Raw genomic sequence first — 18,437 nt, forward strand, 5'->3', positions numbered from 1 at the left:
GTGCAAAAGCATTATGTCTAAAAAACAAAGTGAATACCTTAAATAAAAAATACTTTAAACACAACATTGTAAATCAACTATATTTCAATAAAAATAAAAAAAAAAACTTTATTGCTAAAAAATGCTAACAAGAACTTCCCCTGGTGGTCCAGTGGTTAAGAATCTGCCTTCCAATGCAGGGGATGAGGGTTCAATCCCTGGTCGGGGAACTAAGATCCCACATGCTGCAGGGCAACTAAGTCTGCACGCTGCAACTCCTGAGCCCACATGCTCTGGAGCCCATGCACCACAACTAGAGAGAAGCCTGCGCGCTGCAGCAAAAGATTCTGTGTGCTGCAACTAAGACCCAATGCAGCCAAAAATAAATAAATAATAAATAAATAAATATTAAAAAAAATGCTAACCATCATCTGACAACACAGGGTTGCCAAAAAACATCAACTTGGAGAAAACGCAATATCTGTGAAGCACAGTAAAATGAAGTATGCCTGTACAAAGAAATATGAATGTGATTTAAGTTGTTTTGTATTATGGGCAATGGCTTGACATACAGTCTCATGGTGAGTGACATGCACTTTCAAGGTAAGACTCAGAGGCAAGGGATGCAGTCTGTTAACTTGTAAAAGAACTATACTAAATCATTCACCTTTTGACTGGATATCTGAACATAGGCCCATCAGCTAAATTATTTACAGCATAACATAGATATTATTATAACACACCCTGCTGATAAAAAATAGTTAAAGGCACATCAATTCACAAAATAGCTGGTTCTTCAGTCAATTAAAAAAAATCAATGTTCATAAAATATTCCAAACATAACTCTGAAGATGTTAATTGCAGTTTTCATATGCCTCCAGTCATCACTATTCTCTGCATGCTTTATAAACTTTTTTAATACATTTTATAAAGTCTTTATTGAATTTGTTACAATATTGCTTCTGTTTTATGTTTTGGTATTTTGGCCACAAGGCATGTGGGATCTTAGCTCCCCGATCAGGGATCAGACCTGCACCCCCTGCATTGGAAGGCGAAGTCTTAACCACTGGAATGCCAGGGAAATCCCTCTTTTTTTTTTTTTTTAATATTTATTTATTTAGGCGACGCAGGATCTTCATTGCCGAGTACGTGATCTTTAGTTGTGGCATGCAGGATCTAGTTCCCTGACCAGGGATCAAACCCGGACGCCCTCCACTGGGAGAGTGGAGTCTTAACCGCTGGACCACCAGGGAAGTCCCTGCATTCTTTATATAAAAGTATCTAGTGAGAAACTGAAGAAATTAAATTAATTAAACCTGGAGAAACTGAAAAAAACTTGAATGATTTAGATTTACCAAAGAATAATTATAAGGAAAAAAAATTTATCCAATATATGCCCAAGGTCAGACATTAGTTAACTTTAAATACTGATGTTAAGTCATAAGATAAAAACATTCAAATTTCCAGCGGATTTATTTCCCATAAGGTTTAACATCGGGCGTAAATATGTTAGTTGGAAAAGAAACAAAGTACTGTTGGTTAAGTCTCTGAACACAAGTTCCAATCCTGGTGTTATTTCCTACTAATAACACCAAATAGCTCCTGGAGAAGGAGGCAGAAAAGGAGGTAAGCAAGACAACCAACTTAAAGAACTACTGAATAAAATCTCTCAGATTTATCAAAGATCGTGATTAATTTGATTGAGGATCTCTGGAAAGAATGGGAATATATAACAAACCATTATTATTTTTCATTAAGAGTAACAAAAAGATCAAGTGATTTTTCTCTAATAATATCTTCCAGGCAAAACAGGATGCCCAAATTTCTTTGAATAAAAAGAACCAGGCTCTGGAGGCACTTCCCTCAGGTGAATGGGGAAAGGCAAATAACACATTCACATGCTTGTTGGCAAATTCACTGTGTGAAGATAATTCGGTCCCAGCTATTTTGACAAGGAGAGTAGCCCCCTACACATCTCCTGGAAAAAGGCTGGACCCGTAAATGAAACATTGTTACAAAAAGAATAAAACACCAAGAAATAAAGGACATGTCCTGAGAGTAACTAAAATTCTTATTTTGCTTTATTGAATTTTATGTCAGATATTTAAATTTAAATTTATAAAAAATGTTAGATTTCCCAGGAAAATCTTGAGTGCATCATTAAGAGTCACAATTAAATGGCAAAAACTGGAAGGTGATATGCAAGCAGTTTTACAGTTGTGGGTTTGTAGACAGTTTTTACCTCCAAGTTTTCTTCAACAGTGTCACAACTTTGAAGATAAAAAATTACAGAAAATAAAAATAACTCTTATAGCACATATAACGCTCACAGAAAATATGGAATTTTGTAAATGGCTAGGAAATCAGTGCATTTGTCTTTGTTTAGGATACTTTTTGGAATTCTAGCACAAAGTAGCACTTATTTCCCCATCATTAAATATAAAGTTATTTGACTGAAACAATTTCCTGAGCTGCTGAGATCTTCTGAATAACTAGAAATTTCCCCTCACCTTACACATGCCATAGTCAGTGAGTTTAATGTGTCCTTCAGAGTCCAGCAACACGTTGTCCAATTTCAAATCTCTATAAATTATCCCCCGTTCATGAAGATAATTTAATGCTAGACTGATTTCTGCGGAGTAAAATCTAAAATAAAATGAAAAATTACTCATTTGATTCAAATTTTTAAATTGTGGTAAGTGCCTACAGAAAGGTATTTAAATCCTACTCTCATCTGCAAACCAGAACATCAAAATCATGTCAAAAGATTTTTTTTCTCTCAATGTTTTTAGGAACAGTACCAAAACACAAATTGAAGCGCCACTTTAAGATAGCTGAGCCCTAAACACAATTATAAAGTTCCAATCTAAATTAAACCCGTACTTTTCATAAGGTTTAATTTGAAAGTCTCAAGCAGGGATTCTTAATCTGGGCCCTTGGATGGACTTCAGAAAGTCCACACTCCTACAACTGGACGCAAGCAGAATTTGGTGGTAAGCAGAATTTTTGACCTGAATAATGAAAATGAAACACCCTAGCTGGTTTTGGGCTGCTTTGGTGAATGTTATCATGATCATGTCTGGAGGTACATAATACACACCTTCCAGCTACTTAATTCTAAGAATAGGGAACTTGAGCTCTTATCCTATACTCTGGTTCCTAGAAAAGCAAAGATGATATAAAACCAGAACGGGCACTTTAATACAATAAAAACAAGACTATTTCCCCCAAGTCCAGCTGAACAAACAAGGAACAAATACCGGCTATATTCACAATTCAAAATATCATCTGTGGCTTTGCCATGAAGGGTGACCATTTGCTAAAGCCTACATAAATAATGAACATACAGTAAATTAAACAACAACAACAGCAGTTTGGCCCCGAGACAGATTAATACACTTTATACCTTCTTATAAAATTGAAAGCTATTATCTCTTTTTGACAAGAAATATCAATGAATAGCGAGATTTCCACTAAATAAGTTATTTTTTAAAATGAATCTCTAACCTTTGTTACATACATATACAAACTCACATGCTTCATTTTGGCATTACTCTTGTGAAGTGCAAAAGGGTAGAATTACTGCTAATTATGAGTAAAAAACAAAATAAAACATGGCACTCATGGATTAAACTTCTTATCCTTCCCCACCTAAGTCCTCCAACAATTTACAATCCTGTATAAGAATATCAGATTAAGGGCACTAAACAAATAAATGATATTTAATACTCTTTTCTCTTATTAATCAACATGTATGGGATCAGAGGGGGGGAAGCCAAAGCCAGAACAATTCAGAAATTATAATTATGGAAGAACAGTCGATTACATAATAGGTTAAGAGGAATTGTTTTATTACTCTCAAGTATATATGAATAATAATCTTCTAATGAAAAACTGTCAGCCATCACTGCAAACTTGATAAGATTAATAAGTGTCTATAAATTCATTAATTATCTTAGTGGCTGATACTGAATAGAGAAAATATTTGAAAATAATTGAGTTTCGTAGACTAAAGGTTTCCGCTTTAACATTGTTTATACTTCTCAATTGCTTATAATTATATTATTATATATGTAATATGTATCACATTATAATATAATTTAACTGTTAGCTTAGCCTTTACATGACTTATAAAGAATTAGCTCGTATCAAAATAAATGATTTATCTACTGTTTTCAACCACTGGCATATAAAAAGTCCCATAGCTCCTCCCACCAAACTTCAACACAAGCAAACAATAAACAAAAAACTTACCTGGCATGTTCTTCAGGAAGTTTTCTTTGTCGCTGCATATGAAACATTAGATCTCCTCCATTAACATACTCTATGACAAAGAACAATCTAAAAAACAGAAGAGAACACATGAAACCAAGATCCAAAATAAGGTGGTGTAACTTTGCATTTTAAAACTATAGAGACCAGTCACAGCATAGAGAGCATTCTACATGATTCACCCTTAACAAAAATTCCAGGAATTTTGTGGAAACGAAGGGTGATTGGAGCAGAAAGCTGTTTAATCACAGAAGATACAAGAAAGTAAATCAGAAAGATAATTTGTAACCTGCTACTTCTATTCTAAAGTATTGGGTTGGCCAAAAAGTTCATTTGGGTTTTTCCATAAGATCTTAACGAAAAGCCCAAATGAACTTTGTGGCCAAGCCAATAGTACCATTTGCAATCCAGAGCTCTCACTCCCACCCCAGTTTTAGAATGTGCAATGTGTAAGTCATTTTCAACTGTCACTTAAGGCAAAAGAAGTTAGAATCTATCCCCTTAATTAAACTCTAGGAACATTTAAGTCCTATAACTAGAATCTTGGTGATATTTAAAAGGTTGGATTTCTACTGCCATAATTAGGACCTGGCTATTTTTTTTTTTTTTTTTTTTTTGCCTAAAGCAGGTAATTTCCTAATGCTGATCCAATGTCAAATTGATATCACTGGTTGGAGTATGAGTAGCAGGAAATTACAAGCATAGTACTGTTGTGTCTGTCTCCATGTGACTTCCACTTCAGGAATTACTGTAGAAAGGGGTTCTTATTGTGTAATATACCAAAATGTGTAAAACCCAGGTATCATTCCATTATCTTTCAATCTTACCTGCTTTCTGTCTGGAAGCAAGAATGCAGCCCAACAAGAAAAGGGTGATTAGATGCCTGCTCAAAAACATGCTTCTCTGTCTGTACCCAGTCAATATCCTATTTTAAAATACAAAAGAAATCTATGTCAAACTGAAATGATATCATCAAAACTATGATAAATTTGTTCTTAGTAATTCTATTACCATAAATGCAATTATTAACTAACTAGGCTAAATATCAAAAGCATTGATAATCATGAAATAGTAATTTATATACAAAGAGAAAATACTACCAGTAAATCTTTCAATATTACGCAACACTCTAGAAAACTTTACAAAGCTCAAGTACTTGCCCTTGATAATAATATGGTTTGATTTTTATTTTTAAAAAATCTAATAATCCTCAGATAACTTTATTTATTTATTTATCTGGCTGTGTTAGGTCTTCATTGCTGCATGCAGCCTTTCTCGAGTTGTGGTGAGCAGGGGCTACTCTTCGTTGTGGTGCACGGGCTTCTCATTGTTGTGGATTCTCTTGTTGCAGAGCACAGGCTCTAGGCATGCAGGCTTCAGGAGTTGTGGCGTGTGGGCTCAGTAGTTGTGGCTCAGTAATAGTCCATTGTATATATGTACCACATCTTCCTTATCCATTCATTTGCTGGTGGACATTTAGGCTGTTTCCATGTCTTGGCTATTGTGAATAGTGCTGCTATGAACATAGGGGTGCATGCATCTTTATGAATTACAGTTTAGTCCGGTTATATGGCCAGGAGTGGGATTGCTGGGTCATGTGGCAATTCTATTTTTAGTTTTTTAAGGACCCTCCGTACTGTTCTCCATAGTGGCTGTATCAATTTACATTCCCACCAAAAGTGCAAGAGGATTCCCTTTTCTCCACATCCTCTCCAGCATTTGTTTGTAGATTTTCTGATGATGCCCATTCTAACTGGTGTGAGGTCATACTTTATTGTAGTTTTGATTTGCATTTCTCTAATAATTAGTGATGTTGAGCAGCTTTTCATGTGCCTCTTGGCCATCTGTATGTCTTCTTTGGAGAAATGTCTATTTAGGTCTTCTGCCCATTTTTGGATTGAGTTGCTTGTTTTTTTAATATTGAGCTGCATGAGCTGTATATATATTTTGGAGATTAATCCTTTGTCCATTGATTAATTTGCAAATATTTTCTCCCATTCTGAGAGTTGTCTTTTCGTCTTGTTTATAGTTTCCTTTGCTGTGCAAAAGCTTTTAAGTTTCATTAGGTCCCATTTGTTTATTTTTGTTTTTATTTCCATTACTCTAGAAGGTGGGTCAAAAAAGATCTTGCTGTGATTTATGTCAAAGAGTGTTCTTCCTATGTTTTCCTCTCTGAAACAACCATTATTAACACTTAAATTCTACAAACTTACAATTAGTTATATTAAAAATAAATGTGATAAATACTCAAAACTAATTATTTTATTACATGTAACTGTTATCTATGCTCTTGAGGTTATTTACAACTGATACATCTGTACGTAGTTGTGGCTCACAGGCTCTAGAGTGCAGGCTCAGTTGTTGTGGTGCATGGGCTTAGTTGCTCCGCAGGATATGGGATCCTCTCAGACCAGGGATCGAACCCATGTCCCCTGCACTGGCAGGCGGATTCTTAACCACTGAGCCACCAGGGAAGTCCCCATCAGATAACTTTAAATATACCTTAAATAATCTGTTTGAAGCATGTATTTAGAAAAGTAGGCTGAAATAATAAGGCATAAACATTGAGGTTTTTTTCTGAAATAGTACACTTAAGCCAACTTAACAGTTCAGAGGTAATAAAACATCATAGTGCTTACCTCATCATCATTGACAAGCTCCTTTTTCACAACTTTCATTGCATAAATACGATCTGTTTTTTTTAATCGCACCAATAGTACTTTGGCATAACTTCCTCTTCCTATTACCCGGAGCAAATCAAAATCCTGAAGACCTAAACTGGATGAAGTTTTGCCACTCTCCCTGGTGTTCATTGCCTGTTGAGAACATTTATACCAAACAGTTATACCTGAAGTATTTTGCATAACACAATATACTTCTAACACCTAGTTATACCTGTAAGATTTTTAAATATTTTCTGATTTAAGTTAATTAGTTTCTTACATCATTCCAAATGATATAATCTAACTACTCAAGAGGTAGGATGAATTCATGAGTTGAGGTCAGAGGGGTGGTGTTAGGAAAGGAGAAGGAGTTGAAATTTGAGAAACATCGAAGGATGTCTTGGAATCTGATAACTTTTGGGTATGGAGGCAGTGGAGACACATGAATAAAAAAATGACACTAACTTCGGTGACTGGGACTCTGAAGGTGCCACTGCTAGAAAAATGAAGTGTGAGCACATGGTAAGACTGACAGAGTTGATGAGATAATTGAGCTCGATTTTTCATACTGAAATTAGAAGTTACAATGGGACATCAAGATGAAAGAGTCTGCCAGAAGCTTAATGTATGAAATCTAAGTTAAGCTACAGGCAGAAAACAAGCATGGGGCAGTTCAGCTAATGTAAAACATTCTTTGCTATACAATACCAAGACTCCTGTGGAATGACAAAGTCAGCCCTGTAATTCATTCACAAGTAGAAACTTAGGCTTCTGGAAATTTATAAAGAAGACTAAAGATAATCTTTTATTAGATGCCTGCAAAATTCCCAGCATACAACCAACAGATATACTCATGAGAATTAAGTACGAATTTTCTGAAGTGAAGAGTATCAGCAAAAGCAAGGAGCAAATTTTCAGAAAGATAAACTAGTAAGCACAAAACAGGAAAGAAAAAAGTATTATGAAAATTGAAGGAGGATGACTATCCAAAACAAAATTTAGAGATGATAATTTGACTTGGTAATAAGAATAAATAAAAAGGAGTGAAAGAAACCAGATTAGGGCAGATTAAGAAAGCAGAAAATGGTAAAAAGATAAAGCAATGTATAGACTTTAAATATGGTTAACTGGAAGCTATAAAAGAGAATCAAATGGAATGAAAGCACAGTTCCTTCACATAAACAATAATAAGGCTGAATGAAATGACAGAAGCCAGAAAACAGTGGAATGTCACCTTTTAAATGGCTTACCCCTTCCCCCCCCTTGCTTATCTACAATCTTACAGCCTGTAAAAATAGCCTTCAAAATGAAAATGAAATAAATACATTTTCAGACAAACAAAAACTAAGGAAATCCGTCACTAGTTGGTTCTCACTCAAGGAAATATTGAGTTCTTCAAGAAGAAGAAAGATGATCTCATATGGAAGGCAGACACACAGAACAAACGCAGAACAAAAAGAATAAAATGTGGATAAACCTAAATAAGGATTGACTGTTTAAAAACACTAACACACACATACAGAATTTTAAAATATGACAAAAATAGCAATAAAGACAGGAAGGGAGCATGAGTGAATTTAAAGTGTTCTAAGGTCCTTGCATATCTTGGAAAATGGTAAAAAGTATTATTAATAATTTGTATTGAATTTAAATAAGTTAAGGGTATAAGATGCAATCTCTAGAACAACCAGTAATAAAAAAGCAAAAGAATGCGAAACAAGCTAAAAGAGGTGAGGGGAAAAAAAAAAAAAATTAACCCAAAAGAAGGCTAGAAAAGTAACATAAACAGATGATACAGAAAACATAGTAAATTGGTAGATTTAAATACAAATAAGTTGTTAGTTTAAATATACTTACATTAAATGTAACAATACATAAATATTAAAACACACTAAATACTACAGCTAAGGACTATCAAACCAGAGGGGGAAGTCCAATTCTATGATGTTAATAAGATATACATGTGTACAGAAATGTTCAAAGTAAAAGGGTAAGAAACTATATACCATGTAATCACTAATCAAAAGAGAGCTGTAGCTAAATTAACATGAGACAAAGTAGCTGTAGCCAACTGTGGTAGGCTGGCTTCTACGAGGACCCCAGTGATCCCCACCTCCTAGTATTCATGCCCTTGTGTAATCCCCTCGAGTACAGGCTGGACCTAATGACTAGCTTCTGATGAAAAAAATATGGCAAAAATGAAGGGACGGCACTTCTGAGACTAGGTTACAAAAGACTGTGAGGTCTGTTTTGCTGGCATTCAATCTCTGGATCTTATTGCTTGCTTGCTCTGATGAAGCAAACTGCCTTGCTGTGAGCTGCCCTATGGAGAGGCCACATGTCAAGGAAGTGAATCCTGCCAACAATGAGGTGAGTAAGTATGGAAGCAGTTTCTTCCTCAGTTGAGCCTTGAGACGACAGCAGTCTTTGCCAGTACACTGACTGCAGCCTCTAAGGGACTCTGAGACAAGAACCTGGATTCCTGACCCACTGAAATTATGACATAATAAATTTTGTTGTTTTAAGCCACTATATTTTAAGGTAATTTGTTACACAGCAATTACTTAACATAAGGACTTTAGGCAAGGAAGCATTACTACAAATAGAGAGGGGTATTTCTTTATGAAAAAGCATTAATCCAATGTAAGATACTATGATTCTAAATCTACATGCATTCAATAACATAGCCTCAAAATATGTAAAGCAAAAACCAACAAAACTAAAAGGGACGGGTAAATTCTAAATGAAAACTGTTTGCAGGGAAAGAACATGCAGTCAGTGAGGTAACAGAAGACTGAATAACACTGTTACTACTCTTGACTTAATTGATCTGTATAGAATACTTCACCCAACAACTACAGAATATATTATATTCAAAAATACATATGGAACATTCACCAATGCCTGTGTGCTTGGTCTTCAATCAAGTTTCAAAAAAGTTCAAAAGACTGAAATCACACAGAATAGAATACATTCTCTGACGTGCAGCAGAATTAAGCTACTCAATACAATAATAAAAAAAATTCCCACGTATTTGAAAATGAATTAGTATATCAATACTTTTAAATAATACATGGATCAAAGAAGAAATCATAATACAGATTAAGATATATTTAAAAGTGAATGACACAGATGGCCAGTAGGCAAATGAAAAGATGCTCAACATCACTAATTATTAGAGAGATGCAAATCAAAACCACAATGAAATACCACCTCACGCCAGTCAGAATGGCCATCACTAAAAAGTCTACAAATAACAAATGCTGGAGAGGGTGTGGAGAAAAGGGAACCGTCCTACACTGTTGGTGGGAATGTAAGTTGGTACAGCCACTATGGAAAACAGTATGGAGGTTCCTTAAAAAGTAAAAATAGAACTACCATATGATCCAGCAATCCCACTACTGGGCATATACCCTGAGAGAACCATAATTCAAAGAGTCATGTACCACAACGTTCATTGCAGCACTATTTACAATAACCAGGACATGGAAGCCACCTAAGTGTCCATCAACAGATGAATGAATAAAGAAGATGTGGTACATATATACCATGGAATACTACCAGCCATAAAAAAAAAGAGAATGAAATAATGCCATTTGCAGCAACATGGATACAACTAGAGATTATCATACTAAGTCAGAAAGAGAAAGACAAATTCCATATGATATCACTTAATTGTGGAATCTAAAATATGGCATAAATGAACCTATCTACAAAACAGAAACAGACTCATAGACATAGAGAACAGATTTGTGGTTGCCAGGGGCAGGAGGGGGGGTTGGGGAGGGATGGACTAGGAATTTGGGATTAGCAGATGCAAACTATTACATTTAGAATGGATAAACAACAAGGTCCTAATGTATAGCACAGGGAACTATATTCAGTATCCTGTGATAAACCATAATGGAAAAGAATATTAAAAAAAGAATGTATTAAAAAAAAGTGAATGACAAAAAAGCATAAGGAAATAATGAGAAGAGAAATCAATGCAATAGAATAGGATATAAGCATTCAACAAAGAGCCAAAAGTTAGTTCTTTGAAAAGACTAATAAATTGACATCCCCTTGGCAAAACTGATGAAGAAAAAGGGAATGCACAGTAACTTTTTATCAGGAGTAAAAAAGGATATCATTTCGTATTCTCAGCAATTAACAACTTTGTGTCAATAAATTTGAAAATTTAGGTTAGACAAATTCCAAGGAATAGCACAAGAGGAAACAGAGAAGCTAAATTGCCCTAGATCTATTCAGAAATAGAACCTAGAATCAAATCCTTCCCATGAAACAAACAAACAAAAAAAACAAACCAAAAAAACCCTCCAGGCCCAGAGTGCTTTTCTGGTGAATTCTTCCAAAAATGTAAGAAAGAAATAATGTCAATCTTATAAGAATTCTCCTTGGGAATAGGAAAAATTCCAAAATCATTTTATGAGCCCAGTATTATTTTGATACCAAAACTTCACAATCCAATACAAAAGGGGAAAATTACAGGTCAATGATTCTTGTTAATAATTTTTTCAAAAACCTAAAATAAATGTTGGCGAATCAGATCTACCAATATACAAAGAGAATTATACATCATGACACAGGGAGTTTATTCCAGAAATGAAAAACAGCCTTAACATTTGAAATTTACTGAAATTGGGCTTCCCTGGTGGTGCAGTGGTTAAGAATCCACCTGCCAACGCAGGAGATACGGGTTCGAGCCCTGGTCGGGGAAGATCCCACATGCCGCGGAGCAACTAAGCCCATGCACCACAACTACTGAAGCCTGCGCACCTAGAGCCCATGCTCCGCAATAAGAGAAGCCACTGCAATGAGAAGCCCACGCACAGCAACGAAGAGTAGCCCCCACCTGCCGCAACCAGAGAAAGCCCGTGTGCAGCAACAAAGACCCAACACAGCCAAAATAAATAAATAAATAAATAAATTTAAATTTAAAAAAAGAAAGAAATTTACTGAAATTTATACATGATCAACCCCACAAATGCCATAAAATGTTGTTGATAAAATTCAACATCTTTTCAAGATGAAAACAAAAATCTTAGCCAACTAGGAATAGAGACAAACTCCCTCATTCTGATAAGGGTATCTATAGAATAAAAACCTAGAGCAAACATCAAACTTAATGATAAGATATTGGAAGATTTCTGTCTGAGACGTGGAACAAGACAATAATATCTGATTGTTACTTCTTTTCAACATCATGTTGGCCATTTATAGAGGTCCTTGCTAACTCAATAAGGTAAGAAAACTGAAAAAAATCTATAAGATTGGAAAAGGAAGAAATGAAACTGTTATTCATAAGATGATCATATATGTAGAAAATCTAAGAGTATCTTTAGATAGCTATTAGAATTAATAAGTGAATTTAGCAAGGTCTCAGGATACAAGGCAATTTAGGAAAAAAACCTTATTTCCATATAACAATATTAAATAGACAATTAAAGTTTAAAAGAATACCATTTACCTCCAATATCTCTAGTGCAAGAACTTTGAAAACTATAAAACACTGACAGAAATGAAAGAAGACCTAAGTCAATGGAAGAACTGTGTCATGTTCATGGATCGAGGACTTAATATTGTAGATATCACTGTTCCTGAAATTGATCAACAGGTTTGGTTTATTTCCTTGATTCTATGGAAACTAGTGAGCTAATTCTAAAATTTACATGGAAATTCAAAAAGCTAGTAAGAGTAGCCAAGAACAAATTCCCAGAACAAAGTAGAACTTTACTAGATATAAAAGACTTATTATAAACCTATAATAATAATGACAGTATATCAGCATAAGAATAAATAAATGATGGAAAATAAAAAGGAATCCAGAAATAGACCGTGTAATAATGGGCATATAATTGATGAAAAGATACCTCTGCAGAATAATGGAGGAAAGTATAGTCTTTTCAATGTCTTCAATAATCTTGGAAAAGACAGAGATTTCTTAAACAGGCCCCAAAATCTCTATCCAAAAAAGAACAGACAGATGTAGACAGCCTTCAGAATGGGAGAAAATATTTGCAAAGGAAGCAACTGACAAAGGATTAATCTCCAAAATATACAAGCAGCTCATGCAGCTCAGTATCAATAAAACAAACAACCCAATCCAAAAATGGGCAGAAGACCTAAATAGACATTTCTCCAAAGAAGATATACAGACTGCCAACAAACACATGAAAGAATGCTCAACTTCATTAATCATTAGAGAAATGCAAATCAAAACTACAATGAGGTATCACCTCACACCAGTCAGAATGGCCATCATCAAAAAATCTGCAAACAATAAATGTTGGAGAGGGCGTGGAGAAAAGGGAACTCTCTTGCACTGTTGGTGGGAATGTAAATTGATACAGCTACTATGGAGAACAGTATGGAGGTTCCTTAAAAAACTAAAAATAGAATTACCATATGACCCAGCAATCCCACTACTGGGCATATACCCTGAGAAAACCATAATTCAAAAAGAGTCATGGGGGGCTTCCCTGGTGGTGCAGTTGTTTAGAGTCCGCCTGCCGATGCAGGGGACGTGGGTTCGTGCCCCGGTCCGGGAAGATCCCACATGCCGCGGAGGGGCTGGGCCCGCGAGCCGTGGCCGCTGAGCCTGCGCGTCCGGAGCCTGTGCTCCGCAACAGGAGAGGCCACAACAGTGAGAGGCCCACGTACAGCAAAAAAAAAAAAAAAAAAGAGTCATGTTCCACAATGTTCATTGCAGTACTCTTTATAATAGCCAGGACATGGAAGCAACCTAAGTGTCCAGCAACAGATGAATGGATAAAGAAGATGTGGCACATATATATACAATGGAATATTATTCAACTATAAAAAGAAATGAAATGGAGTTATTTGTAGTGAGTTGGATGGACCTAGAGTCTGTCATACAGAGTAAAGTAAGTCAGAAAGAGAAAAACAAATACCGTATGCTAACACATATATATGGAATCTAAAAAAAAATGGTTCTGATGAACCTAGGGGCAGGACAGGAATAAAGACGCAGATGTAGAGAATGGACTTGAGGACTCGGGGAGGGGGAAAGGTAAGCTGGGACGAAGTGAGAGAGTAGCATTGACATATAGACACTACCAAATGTAAAATAGATAGCTGATCAGCCCGGTGCTTTGTGACCACCTAGAGGGATGTGATAGGGAGGGTGGGCAGGAGATGCAAGAGGGAGGGGATATGGGGATATATGTATGCATATAGCTGAATCATTTTGTTACACAGCAGAAACTAACACAACACTGTAAAGCAATTATACTCCAATAAAGATGTTAAAAAGAAAAAAATCAAGAACATCTGTTCATCAATGATACCATTATCAGAGTGAAAATACAAGCTATTGAGTGGCAGAATCTATTTGCAATATATAACTGATAAAAGCTTAATGTTGAGGATATACCAAAAACTCCTACAAATCGTTACAACAAAGGCAGACCACTCACTTTTTTTTAAAGAGATATAAACAGACACTTAACTGAAAATTATATCCAAATGGTCAATAAATACATGAAAAGGTACACAGCAGGGAAATGCACATAAAAACTACAACATTCAACAGGTTGGCTAAAATTTAAAAGACACACTATACAACGTGTTGATAAGGATGTGGAGCAAATCATACTCTCACACATTGCTGGTGAAAGTATAAATTGATACAAGTACTTTGGGAAACTGCTTGGCATTACTAATGTACACAAGACTCAGGAATTCCACTCCTAGTTATGTACCTAACAGAAATGCTTAAATATGTGCACCAAACTACATTTACAAGAATGTTCATAGCAGCATATCATAATAATCCCAATCCAGGGGGGAAGTCAACAGAATAGATGAATTGAAACAACAGTGAAAATAAATGATATACTGCTATATAAAACATGGCTGAACCTCACAAACACAATATTGAACAAAAGAAGCCAGACACAAAAGATACTGTGTGACTCCATTTATAAAAAGCTTGGGGAAAAGAGCAGAACTAATCTGTGGTGTTAAGACTGCGGTTACTTGAAGGGAGGAGGGAATGTCAGTGACTTGGAGAAGGTACAAGACGGGCCCCTGGGATGTGCAGTAGGTCCTATTTATTCATCTGTGTGGTCATTATGTAGTGTCCACTCTGTGAAAATTGACCCAGAGAGATACTCATGATTTGTGCACTTTGCTCTATATACTCATGATTATGTACTCATGACTTGTGCACTTTGCTCTATACTATTCTTCAATTTTTAAATGTATTAAAAGTCTTGAAAATAAAACCAAATGAGTCTTTGGTAAACAACCAAACCAATAAATAATATTTAAGGCAATGAGAAATTCCCAAAAGAACAAAAAGCTATAAAATAACATCAAGGATCAAACAAAAGGAAACTTTAGTAACTCATCGTGCCAGAAGAACAGAGAATTTGTTCCTTATTATTAAGAATTTCCTCCTTTGGATGACTCATTGTCAACCAATGAACAAAATATGGAAGATGTGGTTACACTTGCAGGACAGATTATGAATGTTAATAACCTTGGCAGCATAAAAGTAAATATGTAGCTAAAAGAGGAAAGCTGGAAGAAAGAGAAAGGATCGCTAAAGGAGAGTCAAGGTATTGACTAAATTGATGGAATAAGAAACTGAGATAGGAGATTAAATAGGTAACCAACAGATGTGCTTCAAAACAGTACAGGAGTGAGGCAAGCTGGTAGACAAAACACGTACGGACAATTGTTTTAACTGGGTAATGGACACAGGAGCTTGGAATAGTATTGTTTACTTTTATTGATGTTTGAAAATTTCTGTAATAAAAAGGTTACCCAGAGTAAAACATGATACACCTATCAAACATTGGAAAGAGAAGAGAAAAGCGGGGGAGCCGGGGGAGGGGGCGGGGTAGTGTACTAGTTTAAACCTTTCATGGTTAGAAATATATAAAGTTGAAAAATTGAAAAAGAGAGGTATAAACAAAGTGGACACAACTAGAAATGATTAAAAGGGGTTGCCTCTCAGAAGTCAAAGTGGGAGTGGAAGGTGTGAGGCATGATAAATCTTTTTTACTATAAGCTTTTTTCAAAAAATTGGTTATCGTTTTAAACTGTTTTAAAAGCTGATAAAATGTTTAATAGTCAAAAAAGATGGGCAGTTAAGATGCTTAATCATTTATATTTTAAATAAACAATTAGCCCATAAAATGGAAGGATCTATATTTTAAACAATACTACCAAGTATTCTAAATGCCATTCTTAAATGCATTATAATTTTTAGATTATGCTATCTTAAAATGAATATGTTATCTCACCAGATTCTTTCTTAATTTAAATGATTTTACCAATTTACTTATTGAATTAACTCAGAATAAAACTCTAGAATCACTAAAAATCATCCCTACAAAATTATGATCTAAAATTTAAGCAAGTCAATTTGTCATATTTTTAAACTGTCACATTAAAAAGCTGATGACATAATGTACCATAAGACTAATTAATTATCTTACCTCCTTTTCTTCACCAACTTGGTCCAAACTCTCATGACTTGAAGGATTATATGGAATTACTAAAAAACCAATCCCAAACATTAAAAAAAAAAGAGAGAGAAAAACATAGTATACATTAACTGAGTTACACTTAAAATTTTCTCTTGATTTGATATTTCTTAATGTTTATTTCTGAATAAGTGTTCATCATTTAAAATTGAGTATCTGTCCTACTAATAACAAATTATACATAAATACCAGTTAAATTCTAATCTTTAATGAGGGTAAAGAGAGGAGGAACCAATCAATAGCCCAGTACTGATTTTAACAAATACTTTTGCTATTTAAAAAAATATTTCTCTTCTTTACAAATTAATCAATTCCTTCCAAAAGGGTGACTCTATAAACCCTACTTAATTATATTAGTATGATTGAGGCATAGTGATAGAGGGTCTCTAGTGTGGACTCAGTTGGACTCCAGGCTTCTATTCCTTAAAGCTACCTGGGTAAAAAAAAAAAAAAAAAAAAGCCTACATTTCATACAACCAGCTTCTTCCAGGAACAAGGTACTACATTCTGTCCTTCCAGAAAAACTCCCTTGTTTTCTTTTTCTTGATTCTTCCCAGATCAGGCTGCTCTGTCCCATTTAATTGCTCTCCAAATTTCCCAGAGACATATTTAAGGTTTTGTATCTACTAGACATTTGGGTTTTTTTTAGACATTTGAACTCACACGATCTTTTCTGAATTGTCTATACAGCATCTCTGTATATTTTACATCATTTCTTCATCTCATGATAGAGTTTTTAATAAAAACAGGTCACTTGAATATAGTCAATACGGTCCACAAAATCAGTATATGTTTTCATTATGGAAAAAAAGTAGGTTTGCTGAATATAAAGGGGTCTCAAAAGAAATTTATCTGAATAAAAGAAAATAGCCATTTGTTGTAGTTTACATAGTTGTCTTTTTAAAATGCCAAACACATGTTAACTACTGTGACTGATGTTACCACCACAAAATATGGTTACCTAGCTTTTATTTGGGAAGAATATAAATGTCTTTAAATTTAGGTATAAGATTCACATAAAGAAGTCTTTAAATGACACTTTGTTAGTGAGCAATGGTTTGTGCCAGTGTCATTCTTACCTGTCTGTGCATGGTCTGAGTGCATGGATGACTGGTCCATGGGCATCATTGGTTCCTACAAATCATTTCCAAAGATACAGTAACTTAGTGCATTCTTTTTAAATCCCAATACCTCTATAAATCCAGAAACAACATCATTTCAATGACACACAGCATATTAAAATTTAAATTTGAAAGAATATAACTTAATTAGTGAGAATTACATTACTATATATAATTTATTTTAAATTTTATTATATGTGAAACCATACAACATTCCTATGAATGACGTAATGTTATCACATTTTACAGATCACAGAAAAAACACAAAACGAATTTCAGACTATCAATTAGAAATGAAATTGAACTCCTACATACTCTGATTTATTTCTCCTCTATACCACCTATTCTTCCTTTGAGTTCCACATACTCACTTTAAGTCTTTGGCAAAAGGAGTCTTAGTATAGAGGTACTTAGCTGATGTCCAGAAATAGACTTCAAGATGTCTATAAACTTCTTGAAATTATATGTAAAATTTTATGGGTTTCCCATTTTTCTGAAGATTCTCAAAGGGGTCAGTGACCCAAAAATGGAAAAGAAATACCTCCAAGAAACTGCCAATAACCTCAGGAACAATGCTAATTCAAACCAAAATCTTACTTATTCGTTAATTTTGGACCAAAGTTTAATGAATACCCGCAAGAAAGAGTAAATCTGAGAAGCAGCATTAGTTATAAAGTTATACTTTTAAGGCTGCCTTAAAAATAAGCTCATGGGTTTTTCAATGTGTTTAGCACCACCCTAAAATATCAATATAATCACTAACACGGCCCTCCTTCCTTCTACATTTATGAACTCACACAAGTCATTCCATTGCCTAAGAATACTCAAGAATATCAACAGTAACCTGGATAAATTATGTTCACAATTTTTGGCCTTCTGCTGTT

The 18,437-nt window shown here is 34.8% G+C and overlaps 1 protein-coding gene across 4 annotated transcripts in view; it reads right to left on the reverse strand.

The window, feature by feature from the left end:
• PRKCI (protein kinase C iota) overlaps positions 1–18,437 on the reverse strand; it is a 77,071-nt gene that overhangs the window by 12,541 nt on the left and 46,093 nt on the right. For all 4 annotated transcript variants that reach the window (XM_027112024.1, XM_027112033.1, XM_027112043.1 and 1 more), the window contains 6 exons: positions 17,512–17,566; positions 16,385–16,443; positions 6,891–7,067; positions 5,079–5,176; positions 4,234–4,320; positions 2,490–2,625 (listed from right to left, as the gene is read on the reverse strand). In XM_027112024.1, coding sequence (XP_026967825.1) covers positions 2,490–2,625; positions 4,234–4,320; positions 5,079–5,176; positions 6,891–7,067; positions 16,385–16,443; positions 17,512–17,566 — 612 coding nt within the window. The remainder of the gene's footprint in view (positions 1–2,489; positions 2,626–4,233; positions 4,321–5,078; positions 5,177–6,890; positions 7,068–16,384; positions 16,444–17,511; positions 17,567–18,437) is intronic.

This window comes from Aethalodelphis obliquidens, unplaced genomic scaffold, assembly GCF_003676395.1.
Source record: "Aethalodelphis obliquidens isolate GAN/ISIS:26980383/991018 unplaced genomic scaffold, ASM367639v1 scaffold1, whole genome shotgun sequence".
NCBI lineage: Eukaryota > Metazoa > Chordata > Mammalia > Artiodactyla > Delphinidae > Aethalodelphis > Aethalodelphis obliquidens.